The sequence below is a fragment of the Ostrinia furnacalis genome, unplaced genomic scaffold, assembly GCF_004193835.3.
Source record: "Ostrinia furnacalis isolate ACB-3 unplaced genomic scaffold, ASM419383v2 OfSCF2414, whole genome shotgun sequence".
Taxonomy (NCBI): Eukaryota; Metazoa; Arthropoda; class Insecta; order Lepidoptera; family Crambidae; genus Ostrinia; species Ostrinia furnacalis.
This window is the reverse complement of record NW_021132653.1, coordinates 219164-235964: the sequence shown is the minus strand read 5'-3', so window position 1 is coordinate 235964 and position 16801 is coordinate 219164. Positions and strand designations below refer to the sequence as shown.

The 16801-nt window shown below is 34.6% G+C and overlaps 1 protein-coding gene across 13 annotated transcripts in view; it reads right to left on the bottom strand.

Moving 5' to 3' along the window:
- LOC114355477 (cAMP-specific 3',5'-cyclic phosphodiesterase) overlaps positions 1 to 16801 on the bottom strand; it is a 217717-nt gene that overhangs the window by 46092 nt on the left and 154824 nt on the right. For all 13 annotated transcript variants that reach the window (XM_028308333.1, XM_028308335.1, XM_028308337.1 and 10 more), the window contains one exon: positions 6331 to 6432. In XM_028308333.1, coding sequence (XP_028164134.1) covers positions 6331 to 6432 — 102 coding nt within the window. The remainder of the gene's footprint in view (positions 1 to 6330; positions 6433 to 16801) is intronic.

Sequence of the window (16801 nt, the reverse complement as noted above, 5' to 3'; positions counted from 1 at the left end):
TTTGTTGACTATTCTGTATTAGATAAACAAAAAGCCAGCCAGTGGGATTTGATAACTTTCTAAACAGTTACAGGTGCTGTTATAATGTTTATATTTGGGGTCGGCTGTAGCTTGCGGTTCTCATTAGGATAGGTAGTCCCTTTTTATATGTGAATACAAATTATTTTCTCGCCCAACGCCAGGATGGCCTAAGTAAATATTTTGGTTGCCCCTGATAATGTGGCCCTCGGCGTCAAGGCATTTTTCGTAGTCAGCTTAAACTGTCTTCGTGTTGTCACACAGTCTGAATTATTTGCATTTATGTTTTTCTACACTCTACATTATTTGAAATGTATTTTTGATAGTTGGGCCGACGATTGCGTACCTACTCAGATGACGTCTAAAAAATGAAACTTTTTTTGTATTTTCTTCAACAGCTTCAATGGAGCAAACGCTAGAGATGATCTTTACCTAAGATATCAAAGTATTTATTCAGCTAAGTCTAGGCGCCGCAGACCACCGACTTTTAGAGTAGGCGCACACCGTTGATTTTTCGTCGGCCGATAGTTTAGTCGGGCAGTTGATCAGTATGGGCATGTATGGGAGTGCGCACACTACGCCGATTCGATTTGGCCGATTCTTCATACAATTTAAAATCGGGCACAACTATCGGCCAACTAAAAATCAACGGTGTGCGCCTACTCTTAGTTAGCAAATAGTTGGGCCTGATTCTAATTTGTATAACAAATAGGTGTAGTGTGCGCACTTTCATACATCTCCATACTGATTAACAGCCCGATTCAACTATCTGAGTTCTAGTTCCAAAAACAAGTAATAAATCTTTCTATGACAAATAAGGAAGATATCTCGTATCTTTTACGAGTCCCCACGTCACAGATAAACGATGGTTACGTGAAGCGCTTCTGAAGAACGAAACGGCGTGTGTGAATATACGAGTAAGACATATTTTGGTGTACATAAATCAAATATATCGTGTTCGTACGCGATACTAAATTATAGCGGGGTTGGTTGAGATTTCAAAGGCTCTAGTTTCCATTTGTCCCGGTCGACTAGAGAGCACTTTTATTCCCACAAAGTCGCCGCAACGTGAAAAAGAAATTCTGTTTCATTTTGTAGATACGCTTTTCTACTTTTACTCTAATTAAATAATTTATGAATTAGTTTATCGGACTAATTGACGTCAGTGTCAAACTTTAAATTAACGTTCAAGGTTCCAAGCACTTTGTTTCTATTTCTAACGTATTTCGAAACTGTTGCCAGCTAAAATGGCTTTACCAATTGTTTCATTGGACTGATGAACTTTAATGAGTGCCATTAATAGAGTTCGTGAATGTTTCATCACAATTGATGTTGGTAGGCCTGCGTCAGATTGAATGATGAATAATGAAATACCAAGGCAAGGGCCATAAGAGCGTGTTGACTTTCGTGACGTAGATCTTCCATGTATGTGTCTATGTAATTGACAAGCCTTACGTAGTGCAATAAGCAAACCATCTAGAGATAAGTCGACGGAATGTTTTGTCACAATATTTGACAGCTACCAGAACAGTGAGATATTCCCAAGGCTCAAAAAATATACACCTATAAGTTTCCTTTTGCCTCTAAGTTGAGGGAAATACGTTATTACCAATGGAGTCGGTTGGTCAATAACTGTTGTATTTATTTAATAATTTAAAGGGTGTAAGAGTCATGTGGTTTGTTCGTAACATAACCAATACATGTAATTTATTGCATACACGGTTAATTTACGCCAGAAAAATAAATATTTGTGACTGAGTTTACTCTGGCGCCATCTTCTCAGCATTTGCCATGTTTGTGGCAGCGCTGGTAGCTCCAAAAAGATATTAAGGATACAATATGTAACTAGTCCCTTAAGGGCAGTTTCATTTTTCATACGTGTTCAATTTCGGCCTAAACTCAGTAGGTAATACATTTCAATTTATTTCAATAGCGCAAACATAATGTTTCAAATCGTCTGACACATTAAATTTGGCAAATAAGCAACACTTACTCTGAACAAGTGATCTCTAAACGTTTCAAACAAGAATTTAGTTTCAAAATTGGTGCTACATTTACAAATTACTTCGTTTGACTTTGACTTGACGTAGTTTTCTGAGAATCTAATATTGAATGAATATGGGCTTTTGAATATAATAAAACAGTAAAGTCTCTTCAAATTAGGTGTTATTGAACGAACAAGATATTTCTGAAGTGACGATTAGTCAAAAATAGTTCAATACTCTGTGGGTGGAGCGTAAAATGACACCAAAGGCCGTCAGCCGACAACGGATTCAGATCGTAAGAATTTGTCACCGTCATGCGACCACGAGACGTATGCATACGTCATGTGCTGACATGAGTCACGGAGCCAATAATGCGTGGACGTTCCATACCGCAAGTGTGCTCGGTGTGAGGCTAACAATGTGAAAATTGAGCTTGACAAACCAACACACTTTTGCTGCAACGACATTTGTTATTTGTTACCTTTAGTTTATTTCTAGTAAGCATTTTCTTAGGACTCCTGTTGTGAAAATCATAGTCCGTATATGAAAGCTTTGCGCACTAAATTAGCCTTGGTATGTTTTTGAGATATAAATTAATATGCCCTTCATATGGTATACAGTATTTTGGTGCTTCTAATAATAAATTGTTTTTAAAACCGGACCTGAGAACCTAGGTTCGACAACCGTATCAGATAACAAAATTGCAGATAAATCCACTTTACAAATTCGGAAGTTTTATTCATTACTGTATGAAACGTCCTTTCCAATCCTTTTAATTGGAATTTGGTTTTAATTGGAAACCAATTAATTAAATTGCTCTCTGTTACTTAGCAACTACGTTCCATATACCTATAACTGTCGATAAGTCTTTATATAATTGACGTAAACTTACACCACAATTTCAAAATTTTAATATAGGTAATCTTTCGTCATTATAGCATCATCAATTTTATAGGTACCTACATAATTAAAATAAATTATCAGCTTATAATAATTAGATAAGCATGACGATTGAGTGTTATTCATTAACATTTAGTTTGAATTTGACACATAGGTACTTCTTGAGTATAAAGGTTATATTTTTATATTTAAAGTTTAAAAAAAATTGAGCACACTTGAGTGTCGTGTCCACTTTTCCGTGCTTCAGGTCACGTGGCCTTGCGTCGCACGCGTTGTTGACGTAGCGATCATGCTGTATCGACCACGCGGTATAATACCGCAATGCAAATGCAATGATTTATTGCATACATTTAATTGTTGTTTATGTATGATCATCGGAGACAGCTAGCAGAAGTAATTTCATGTTGTGATAGTTGCAAAAATTACATCATACATCCCTATTTTATGTTACAAATGTATGTATAATTACAATCTCATTAAATGGAAAGGCTATTGCAAATAACTTTGATTTTATTAAATCAGAAACATTACTGTTTCAATTTTGAAAGTTTGTTTATTACAATCTTACCTATCTTACCAAGCTAACGTCGATAAAGGCTTTTGCGCAACTAAAATAGGCATTTAGTCGTGCAAAAGTTATTCAATGTGGCATAAATTACAATAATTTCACGCGGCTTGCATCATTTCCCATTTCAGTCTCCACAACAGTTATTACTCATCTCGTGTATCGCTATTCAGAATGCAAATGCCTTGTCTCAAAGCGGAATTAATTACTTCGCTAGAGCTAGGAGTATGACAGGATAGTTTCATAGTTTTAAAACACAAGGGAACAATTCCCATCTGGTAAGAGTCGGGTGATTAATGTTCTTTGTTTTGCGCAAGTGGCCACTGGGGAGGTAAGTATAAGCTGGGAAGATTTTACGTCACAAATAATAACAATGAAAGGTATAGCGCTTAACTTAGTCAGTACCTGAGGTATGGGTGCGGCACGGGAGGGGTGACATTGACATATTATTATAGTTCATTCAACTTATGATGGTGATTTAGACAGATAAAACGTTTCGTTTTATGATTCTAACTTTCTACGAATAAAAATATTGAGTTGTAAAAATCAATTACGTTTGTGTGTTTTCATCCTTCCAAAATATCAATCACTAATCTTTCTCAATTAACCTAAACAAGAATTTCTATTTATTTATTAGTTTATTATTTAGAAAAAATTGTGAAAAAATATTAAATGAATTGCTTCTGCGTTAGTCGGAACTTTTGCTCATAGGGATGGGACATAAACAATCGCAATAAATCAGTAATCGGCATGGTGGTCATCTTACCATCGAATCACGATTATTATCTCAGGCAGGTCAAAGCTAAGTCAGTACGTGTGCGTTTGCCTTTGATGACGGTTTTGTTTTATGCGATTTCTCCACGTATTGTTTGCTATTGTTATTTTGATGTTTTATTGAATAAAATGCATATATTTAATTCTTTGTGATTTATTTTGTACCACTAAGAATATTCACGTTTATTCCATTTCCAGATAGTTCAAATTCATAGATATAATTTTGATCAAGATAAAAAATCAAACAAATAAAAGGCGATTAGATTTCTATAGAAAATATTCTCGATTCTAAAAAATATCGATTAGGTTTATAAGGAGCGCCTCACTAAATAGAACTGTCATAATCACCATCTTACGCTGAATGGACTATACGTGACAGAGTATAATATTAATTCTGAAGGAAATTTAAAGTCTCGCTGACGTTTGACGTTACAAAAACCCTCCCGTGCCGCTCTCATACCTCAGGCACTGACTGAGTTAAGCGCTAGACCTATATGAAGATTCTACGTCACAAATAAATAACAATTAACTACACTCCTAGTAACATGTGACGTTGAACAACGACATTTCGATTACGTTGTTAAGCCCAAGATAATGAGTCTCGTGATTATTATGAATAAGGGATGACGATCGTATTTATTTATCGATATTATCTTTACTTATCGATAATTCCATCCCGTCTTGAGCAACTGTTATGTTTCACAAGTTGCGATTGGGTCAATAAAAAGCTCCTTTGTCTCACCCACCTTTCTTTTCTATTTTCTTTGAATATGACTTTCACCTTCAGCTTAGAATCACATTTTCACACACTACCGCAGAAAGTAGATAAAAACTTGAAGAAACGAATGAAATACTCGTATAGGTAATTTAATAACGAACACATTTATAGCCCACAACATTTGGATACCATAGCACATGGGCCCAATTTTTATCGATAAAATTAGAACTAAATATTCGTATGTGTCAAAAAATACTGATATATGTGGCATATCATACAACTTTTGAGGATTGTTTCTCTTTGCTTGGCAGTCACAATAGACTTTTCACAATTTTGATATCGTTACAAACCAGGTTCGTCAGAAACATAAATTTACTGAGCAGATAAAGGAGATCTAATTAATTTGAATAGACATTCATTAATTACAACAAAAGCTCTGCAAATACAAAGGTATAATCGGTATCGAAAATCGTTATTGGTGAACGATTCAACTCAATTATTAATACTTTATTGTTCTTATATGAAAAGGTCGTTGTTACTGTTGATTAAAGTATATTCTCAAACGAAAATATACGCATCTAAATGTAGGTATTATATGTACTTCAAAAGAAATAAGCAAGTAGATAAGATGTTTTGATCAAGATCGAGTGGATTCTTTCAGGGCAATATTTTTATTTCTTTGCCTTTAAAGAGCGGCCACACACCGCGTATTTTCCCTTGTCATAATATTATGGTAACGGCACTCTACCTTATTACGATATGATGGTTTCTAAAGTGTTTCATTTTGTTGAGAGTTGAATATAATGCGTAGAAATAAAGTGAATAGAGCTTACGGTTACCTTATATAAACTAACTTAATAACGTTAATGCATTAATACGACGTACAATAAAGGTCAATTTTGATATGCCTTTGTGTAAGTTTAAAGTTTAAAACTTTTACTCAAAATCTTGGTTGAGGTAAGCTTTGAAACGTAGTTATATGAACTTTTGAAGATCAAAGCAATCAATTTGATCAGCCGCTGCAAGTTACGCGTAGAATGTATTTTCAGCTCATATTTTTGTTATAGTGTAAAGACAAAAGCTGTACTGAATATGACAGATGATGATAGTATAAGTTGCGCAGTTGAAGCGGTCAACAGATTGGTATCTGTATTTTCTGTATACGTTAGTCGCGCTGACGTCTTGCGTACTCTGACTGATTTGTGTTCTAAATTGTGTGAGTATGTATTCGCCTCAATTTTCGTTGCGCGACCTATACAAGACTTTAAATAAAATGGACTTTGTAGTTGTTTCAACAAGAGCTGTATCAGTGCATCTGATCTCAAGAGTTCAAATGACAAGGATCAATTTAAAAATGGAAGAATACTCACTTGGCGACTGGCACGTTGGTGAGACAGAGGAAGTTGTTGCGCACACTGCGCAGGCTCGCCAGGACCTGCGCGAACGGCGTCACGATCAAGTCTTCGCCGTGACTGTGGACAAAAAGCAACCTTATTAATACCCTGCTATAGTCCAAAATAAATATAAAATCAGCAAGCTAAAAATAATTTCTAACATGATATGTCAATAGGTCCTATTATGAGGACAGTACTAGAGCTAAATTGAGTAATTTAACAGCGTTTTGCGAAAGCAAACTCTAAACTGCCTAAGATAAAGAACAAAATTACTCTACGCAATATACAAATAAAAGTAACATAAGACGATACCTCGTTATAAACGTACAAATTATCACATGATGTGTATTCCTCTACAGATGACGGATTCTTCTGTATGATAATAAATAAAGCTGGTTCTTTCATAAAAGGTACCTACTCGTATTCACTAATAAAATAACATTTAAGAGTATTTTTAGAAGAAGAACGGTAGGATTTTTATTATAAATTATGTAAATCAGACATCCAAAGACATCTAGATAACATAAATAATTATGTAGCTATTATTAAATATTATTTAATAGGTACGCGCAGAGATGAAAGAGACGTGCTAATGAAAATTTAGAATGAAATATGCTGATAACATTCCAAATTGTGACTTCACAAAATGCTTAAAAATCAAGGAAAATGTGTTGGTTGAATAGCAGTTATAATTTTTGAGAATTCGACGAAAATCGATGTTAAACAATTTATCGGGGCGTTTGGTACACAAATCGCCATTTAACGGTACACGCTCCGCCGGGCATGATTCTAAGTTTAATTGGGCCGGGCCCTCACAAAGACTCAAGTTCGGCGTCTTGCTGCGAGGGCCTCGTATTTAGGCAGTTGATTACCCTTCTACATTCTAATTTTGAATAGTCCAGGTCAGACTGGGGTGAAGCGATACTCAAGCGATGTTTTCTATTGTTAAGTTTCTGTACATGCGGTTATAGGCTAAGGTTAAAAGCTCAATTACGGCCGATTCACTGTTATTATGCTACGAAGATGAAAGAAAACGCTAAAATAAAAATGGTTGCTTATAATTCTACTATTTCTATAAATGATTTGCAAAAAATGATATTGAGAAATTACAATTTTATAATCTCAAAGGCTAAGCCTGTAGAGGCAAAAATAATTTCTTTCATTCCTATATTTGGAAAAATGTAACTAGAATAGCTTTCTTTCAAGATTTATTAAATATGGCTTCTGTAATAACTGTTTCGAGAAAATACTATTTGCCTAAGGATATGGCAGACCAAAAATATAAGAGCGAAATCTTAAAAGCCAATAGTAGGTAACTAAGGGAATGATATACAAATACGGGAAAGCCCCATGTCAACACTCAAATCGTATACTTAATTTCCTTTACGAGAATGCTTGCAAGGCGTGTTTTTATCTATACTTTTCCATTACGTGATTTTATATAAGGAAGGTGGTATTTATTATCTTTTTATAGGTATCCTTAAAGAGATGTAAAGATATACATAGGTTCGTCGGACTTATTAGGTTACCTACCTTAAAATGTGAGGAGGAATTAAATTTCGAAGGAGCCAGTATCGTATAGGTAAACTTATTATAAATTTTATTTTATTTTATTTTTCTTTATTCAGACAACCACAGCTCTTTATAATAATAATACAAACAGGTATTTTTGTTCTTATAGCTTATAAAAAAAACCGAGTAAGTATTTGAACCATTTATTGGGAAAAAAGTTTTTTTTTCTAAAAAAGGTAGGCAACTACATTGTTGCTAAAAGTCTGTTCGCCCTCTTATAAAAAACCTTAACAACCGGTTTTGTCCCTTGACATATCAAATGTCCACCACCGTACGCAACGTCTCAAATAACAATACTAAATTGGTTCTGTCATATTATTCTACTGGTTAGTGCGGTGTACCGAGTTTGCCGTCTCATTAGCGCTGCGTTTGCGGTGGACCAACCTCGTGTTTCTCCTTACATTACTCTGTTATTGTATCATTTACACCAGACTTAAGCCTGACATTAGAGGTCGCTGGTGTTGTGTGATTTGATAATCGCTACTGAATTAATGAGAGGAAAATCTGTTACGAAACTCAAGAAAAATTATGCAATGACGTGACGTGACGGATGGTACACATTTTTTATTCTAATCAATTATGTTACCGTCTTAGCGAACAGTTTCTATGCAAATAATACATAAATTAACAGGCACGTGTAACAGTAGAATAAATTCATAATTATATTTATTCATAATTCTATATTAATTACATTTACCTGTCATGTCAGTCCAAGACATTTAACAAAAGCTGTAGCAAAATCAAACGATATGTACAGAAATACAAATATTTGAAAACATTTAGAGTTAGTCATGGCATGATTACAAAATGTTTGCAATTCAATTTATTAGTCTCAAGAAGACATAGTTAATTATATTTGCTTTGGTATTGGAATCAATCGCAAAATACATTTACCTTCTGCTTCGTGATATTACTTACTTTGATTGGCGGAATTAATTGGAGTGTACCTACTACAAAATTCGCTGTTGCACGTGGTATATTTTAATATAACTTTTAACTTGCCATATTATATTCAAAACAAAAAGAAAAGTACATGCATAATGCAGTTATATTTAATATCTACAGCTTGATTTTTAGTAGAAATAGAGATTTAAGCTTCGCTAAACGGAGCACCACAAGATTTAATATTTCATTTATTGAAACCCTGATTGTACTTGAATAGGGATGATGACTGGGTAATGAAATCGAAATTCTATTTAGTCCGTTGGACAGATAATTAGAAAATATTAGACTTATATTTTTATTTTTTTTCCATAATCGAATAATTACAGTATTATATTGAGTTGAAATGTCGCGTGACGTCACTTTAACTCGATTTAGCACTGTTATTATTTAATTTTGAAAGAAAATATAAAATATGAATCTAATATTTTATAATTATCTGTCTGACGGACAAATAATTGAAATTTTGTCATCTAGCCTCACTGAGATAATACAAGGTTAAATATAAAACAATTTATAGAATTCGTTTTAACTTAAAAAATATATAGATCCTTAATATTACGCCAACTTGTAGGTATTTAACGAATGTCACTTCATATCACACTTTTCCTGAATATTTATGCATGAACATGCAAAGTGTGATGGGTTATCTATCAGTATCTGAATATTCATTTTCTAGGTCAGTATATCAGTCAGTTAACTACACAGTTTTGCGCTACATAACGTCGCGTGTAAAACTGGCATAGTGTTGTGAAATATGACGTTCCATGTGTTTATTTTTTATGAGTTTCATGGCTTTTATTAGTCACAATCATGTGAGGCCGTAATCATGCGGAGTGATGTGTTGAGATCTTGGCGTACGGTGTTGGACATCTGCCCACTGGCTCACGGGACTTAGGAGCTGGTCTTGCATGGTTGCTCTTCGGATCCAACCTACATAGCCGTAATAGACAATGACGTGTGCAGAAGTGTCACTAAACTAGCAAAAGGGCAAAAGAATAACGGCTCGGGCAATTTTGATAAAATATTGGACAACTCTACATTTTTGTTGCAAAATCGCTCTTATTGTTACATAATATTAAGATATCATGGTGTAAGTTTGATTTGTACATATTAAAAATTAATATGTGACACAATAGAATGGGTCGGCAATTACCTTCATGACGTCAGAGATGATAAGCAATCAATTTCTACTTTCGAACTGAATTGTTCGAAAGTAGAAATTGATTGTAGCGACTAGAAAGCGACTAAAAATATTTATGACACAGCAAACATGCTCTACAAAAGTACTTGCCCTTTTAGGATTGCACTCGTGACTACTGTATTTGTAGTCCAAAGACAAACGGTTATTATAAATTTTGTGCGTCACTTCATAGTAATTTCCTCTAAGGTAGGCGGAGATCGCGTGCAGGTACAAGTCTCATGATTAAAATTAGTGTTTAGTCAGGTAGGTAAAGAATGGTCATACTATACTCATCTCAATTGTGATCATGCTGGTTGGGACTTACGCAATGGGCAGATCAAACATCGAACAATGTTAAGACAGTTTGATTAACGCTACTGGGGAATAGTGTGAACTTAGGACTTCGTTTTAAATTATGTAGTTGTGAAACTAAGTTGTGTCTATAGTTTACAGTTTAGTCAAGTTGTCAGAAAACTTGAGGGACCGTGTTTTCTAAGCATTATTTTTATCAATGTAAGTAGGTAGTATAGGTTTAGGAACATTATGAAAAGTTTATCCATAACGTGCTGCAGTTAGTTAATTATACAGATTCAGTGCAACTGAGTAATTAGTTTTATGAAAGTTCATGTTTATATGCTTTTGCTATGAAAAGAAGAGAATGAAGAGTGTTTTACAGTTTTGGACATTAGGTAGACCGTTGGAGGTTTTCTCTGGTCAATCGAAATCCGTTGAGACTCAGCCTAGGCGCAGACTACCGGCTTTTAGTTGGCCGATAGTCAGGTCGGGACCAACAGGTCAATATGGACATGTAGAGAGTGCGCTACATTATATCAGCCGATATTTTATACAAATTAGAATCGGGTCCAACTATCGGCCAACTAAAAGTCAGTGGTGTGCGCCTAGGCTAAGTTACAGTCACAGCTAGGATAAAATAATCTTCTCCAAGGTCCAGAGCAGAATCAGCGCAACAGTTTCAATAGCCCTCAACTGTCAAACGACTCTGCAGTGAATGGCCACTTTTCTCGTTTACCGACGTCCTGTTTAGCAAGTTTAACCAATTACGAAGTTCCAGTGAGGCAATACTAGTGCTAGAGTATAAAATTAAACTTGAAGGGGACCCCAACTTATATGGTTGGCTAAATTTTCAACCTTACTAAAAGTTGGAGAACTTTGGATATCGCATAAACGACTCTGCCTTTACAAGTTTATAAGTTACGGTTATATTTATAATACACCTTTTAAAATTTCACATGAATTCGTGGGTTAAGATGGAGTTGATCTTTTCGTTTTGCTTTCGAAATATTTTACAGAAAATTGTAACAAAATCTAGATATTTATATTTTTTCTTCAGTAATAATAAGTTATAGACTTGTTGCCTAAAATATAGTTTAAAATTAAAAACAACGAAAGCAGACATAATTACTCTTAAAAACGACAACAACAGAACTAGGTAGTTGATTCATTCACAATGATTAATGATAATTTGAAAGCTTTGAAAGTAAAGGCGAATAACAAAACGAAAATAATGCGAGTAATTTCCTTACATTCGCAAGCACATATTCGAAGAACAATCTCTAAAGTAGCTCGTGCCGATAATATTTCCTCTCGTAATAATACTGAATGATCGTAAAGTAAGTCACAACTCACAAGATTACATAAGCGCGAGGAAACTAGTTATTGCTATTGGCAAATATAATCTGGTACAATGTGTTGTCTGATTTATTGTCTAACTCGCTAGTATTCTCCTGCAGCTCTCCACGTGTTTATTTTTCTGTGGAGAGATTATGTCTCTAAGATTTGGCGATGTTGGATCTGGATATTTATGCCTAAATACTAGCTAAGTTTTGTGCCTTTTGCGCAGCAAAATAATTTTCAAAATAAGATTAGTAATACTAGATACAAACCAATTTACTAACAGATAAGCTAATCTTCGAAAATGTTACTAAAGTAGAATATACAAACATATTTATACTTCTATAAGACAAAAGAGAGATACAACTGGGTCGCGCCAATCCTCAATTTATGTAAGTAGCTTCGTTATCCAGTATAGGCGAAGAATAGTAAGTAAGTAGACAATCGTCTGTTATTCACTTAGCCGAAACAAACAAAATTCATATTTGGGTCATGCAATAGGAAAACAATAAGGAATATTCTGGTACTTCAAACAATTTGCTTGCAAAAACGATACTAGAGTCTTTGCCATTTAAAGTAGGTATTTGAAAGGTTAAGTCTCTTTCAGGAATAGATTGGATATAAGATGAGACTAATTATATTTTAGTAGGTACTTAAAAGTCCCCGAAAACCGCTCTACTAAAAATACGATTAATGTTTAAGTGCAGATAACTTAAAAACGAGACAAAAATGTGACACAAGACCTTTTTTCCTTGCGTCAGCATGCATATGCATATTGATTTGATATTTATAGCCAGACCACTCCATTCGTAGATTATAATATCTTGTGATTGACAGTAACCGGTAACATAAAAGCATAAAATTAAATCATGCAACGCAGATTAGATATCAAGTTATGCAACTAAGATATGCGACGACGACCGATAAACTGCGATGTTATTTTAGGATTTAAATATTCTTGTTATTTTTAGTAAGAACTGCAATTCTCTTAATTGCGCACCTGGCAGCCGTTACGTCACATCGACGCTCTGTGTGCCTACCATGAGTTTACGTTAGGTGAGCTCGCTAGCGAATACGTCAAAAAATTCTATGAAGATTTTATTTCTTGAAAGTAGCCGCTAGGGGCGCTGCACAATATGTCATACATTTAAATGTCATTTTTTTACGTAGTCGCTAGCGAGCACACCTAACGTAAACTCATGGTAGGTACACTGGTATGGACAGGGCGAACGCGGGGAGGTGGGCAGGTGAGTGCGAGGGAGAGTCGCATTCCAGCCAGGTGCGCAGTTAGCCGAACGGGTTGTACCTATGTGTGTATTGTCAGATGCTGATTACCACGGCACATAAAGCGAGCAATGTCGTGAAAGTTGGACAAGTGTGATTGGCGTTAGATAACAAGGGCGCTACACAACCAGCTTCTGCCTTAAAATTAGATCTAAAACTCTTTGTATGGTTCATATGTAATTAAATTCCTATTCTCTTTGAGGAAGTTTAATTTTCATTTAAAAATAGGACATATAAAATCAGACCACTTTGCTTAGATAAACCAGCCAAATACGAGTCTGCCTCCAAAAAGTTCAGTAGGTACCATCTTTCTAGATTGGACAGAACAAAAAAAAAACAAAAAGGGACCCTTTTTTGGTAGGTACGGAAAACTGTTTTAGTATTCACACTCCGTGAAAAAATTCAACTATGTGTCTATATTTTGGTTCATGAACTCGAATAGTGGAGGCATATTAATAGGGTTCCGTTGGTACCTTTTGGTGTGAACTCTAAAAAACAGTTATTAAATAATACTTGACATAATTGATTCGATCGTTTTAGCCAAATGACGTCCACTGCTTAATTGATTGCGGAATCCTAATAGTAATAAAGCCACTTGCCTTAATTATGACGTCCGAATGTTCCATTAGTAAAACGATCATAGCATTTAGCACATTGTGTTAATCAAACTAAATTGCTAGACAAAGCAAAATGTGGGGTTTTAATTAGAGATGAAACGGATATCCGGTAACTATCCGGTAGGCCGGATATCCGGCCTATATTTACTATCCGGCCGGATACCGGATAGTAACTCACTATCCGGCCGGATACCGGATATTAAAAAACTACGACAATTTCTTATTAATAAAATGAAATACATTAATTTTTGAGGTAAACAACATCAATAAAATGGCTTATACTAATTACGGCTTTTAAAGTCCAAAAAGTTACAAAAAGCCACATTAAGGCCTTTAAAAAACTAATTTCTTTTTCTGGGCTATTCACTCTAATGACGAATACATAAATAGTAAATATCTGTTAATTCGAAATATTGCCAAATAAAATAGGCGATCTTTTTTTCACTGGTCTGATGTCAAGATGCAGTTCAGTCAGATTACGCAGCAAAGTAAACTAATTTAATTTTCGCTATTCAATCACACACTCACAATGGCAACCGAAATCGCCTGAATTGATCTGCCCCCTAGACAAGTGGCAAAATCTGACATTCTATTCGCACTGATTCGATTTTCGAAAAGTGTGACTAGTCTAGTCTACTAAGAGACCCACTGATCGCGTTAGAAGCACCTGTGCGGCGCGCTAAACTCATCACGACATGCAACGAGACAATGTGCCAACTATCCGGCCGCCGGATATCCGGCTATCCGGCCTAGCAGCTGGCCGGATATCCGGTATCCGGTATCCGGCCAAACAACTATCCGTTTCATCTCTAGTTTTAATCTACTAAAATGTTTGTTGGGGAAGTAAAGCAGAAAATGTTTTTTGCTAAAATTAAATTATACAGTTTTACAAACTGTGCTAAGTAATTAATTGCAAATTCAACTTACACGGAATTATTTACATAAACAATAAATTAAATGTGAATTTGCGTTTACCTAATAGTCATGATTTTAACGGGAAATACTCTATTAGCATTTGATTTAGGTACTGAAGTAATAAAAGCTTAATTTTTAATTAAAAATTATAGACCAGAACGTATTTTGGGTGTTTCTGAAAAATATGATAGAGAGATGGACGGACGAACTGATATTTTAATAGATAATTTTTCCTTTAAAATTATAATTATCATTTAATTTAGCACCAAACCTGATTTAATTTAAGATACAGTTTTGGTTAAAAAACTTGCGTACCTACAAAGTACCTACATTATACTTGAGCTCATAAATATTTGCAGACATTGTTTTAGTAGGTATACCAAAACGTTGACCTTTAGAAGTATTAAATTGGTATCAATTAATTAACGTAATGTGGTTAGCAAACACATCCGAGCAAAACAATGCGATTAATGTTGTTTACCGACCGGTAACAGGCAAAATGTTTACAGTGTAGAGCTATGAATAACGTCTTACCAGAGTTATAACATCATTTAGCTTCAAATGCTTGTTTAAGGAGAAATTTATTGAACTAAACAATTCAATCACCGAAAGCATGCAACGGAAATATGAAACTACTTAATCTAATTTTAAAGAGGAAAACTTCGATTGTTTTTTGAACTACTGGACCGTTTTGAAAAAATCTTTCACAATTACAAAGTTCAATGGGTCCGCTTGTTTAGTAATAAATATTGAAATCCTTTATTATCCAGAATACATATTAAATAATTGGGCGATAAATCTCTAGAGATTTATCGCATTAATGAGATCGCTAAAATTAGAAAAGATTTTCGATTAAAAAGGTTAAGGAAGCTGCCATTATAATAGGTTATACCTACCTTATAAAAGTTCTTAAATTCCGAGATAAAATAAGATCATAGGCATCAGCTTAAAATTCAAAGTAAAAAAAAACACTTTTGCAAATTGAAAAACTTCACAGCTTTGCTCCATCAGTATTCTGTTCAAGAACAGATTAAAATCAACATGGAACGACGATTCTGTTGGTAGGTATATAAACTTTATACCAAGTCGCATGGAAAAATCTTTGATGTCGCCCTTTTTGGCCTTCAGAAAATGCCTTTTGTTTCATTACGTGTATGTATATGAAGTTTTAGGTACATAGAGCTGCACAGCTCCTTTGAAGATTTATCGAGAAGTCGACGAATCGCTAATTTCGGTTTATTTTGCTGCTGGTCGCAGCCAAATCACGTACGGACGTTATATTTAACGGAATCTCATTCTAAAGTGCAGACCTAAGTCGGCATAAGGGTCAATAAATAGTTTAGTGCCCAAACCAATTAATTTCACTTGCGCACACACATGCTGCAAACAGTTTCGTCGACAATAACTTTGTTATTTCCTCATGCATGGTTTGGAGATGTTAAGCGATAAATAACTTGTTTACGAGTTTGCAAGCCTTTCATCGTTATAGAAGTTTCTGTTCAGTTGTGTAAGTAAATAATTTATTGTATAATGATTGTTGGAGCGCGTTGTAGAGCTTCGTCTTTGATCGTAGCAGTCAAATTAGTATTGAATTTTAATATGCGTATCGTTGATATTTTGAATTGAACCGAGCCGCCTGGAGACGCATGACGCGGAGGGCCGACCCCAAATAAAATGGGAATGGGCCAGGCAAAGTAGTAGTAGTTGATATTTTGAANATATTGATTTGAAAATATGTATATCCATCGTTTAATTAAAGTTATATTACGTGATGGGATTCAGCTTAAACTCAATAATTTACGAGTATTTACTCAGAAATTGCGATATAATGTTTGTTTAGGTACCTCAAACTGCTGTTTGGATTTCCTTCGGTGACGTCGATGAGATCCACGCAGCATTCTTCAGTGCTTATTTCAGAGTTGATGAAGTTCGACATTTTATCAAAAATTTGCTTTTTTCTAACATGAAAATTAATTTACTGAAATGAGTGCAAAATGTGGACATTGTCAGAAAACTGACGCAAATATTATGTCAAGAGATGTTGTCTATGGTAGGCTATGGAGAAAAAGGTTTTAAGATTAATGACGAATTTATGATATTTATTATCTTTGATTTTGAGAAGTTCAACATCTGAATTTGAGTAGATGTTTGTTTATCCTGATAAAGAAACGAAAAAGCTCCTTCAGACTTGGGACAATTTTTTACAAAAAAAAGTTCAACTTAGTTTTTATGTAGATTTAGATGTAGATATATGGATAGGCAAGTAAGTATATAAATAAAGTAAGCCATTCTGATATCCAAC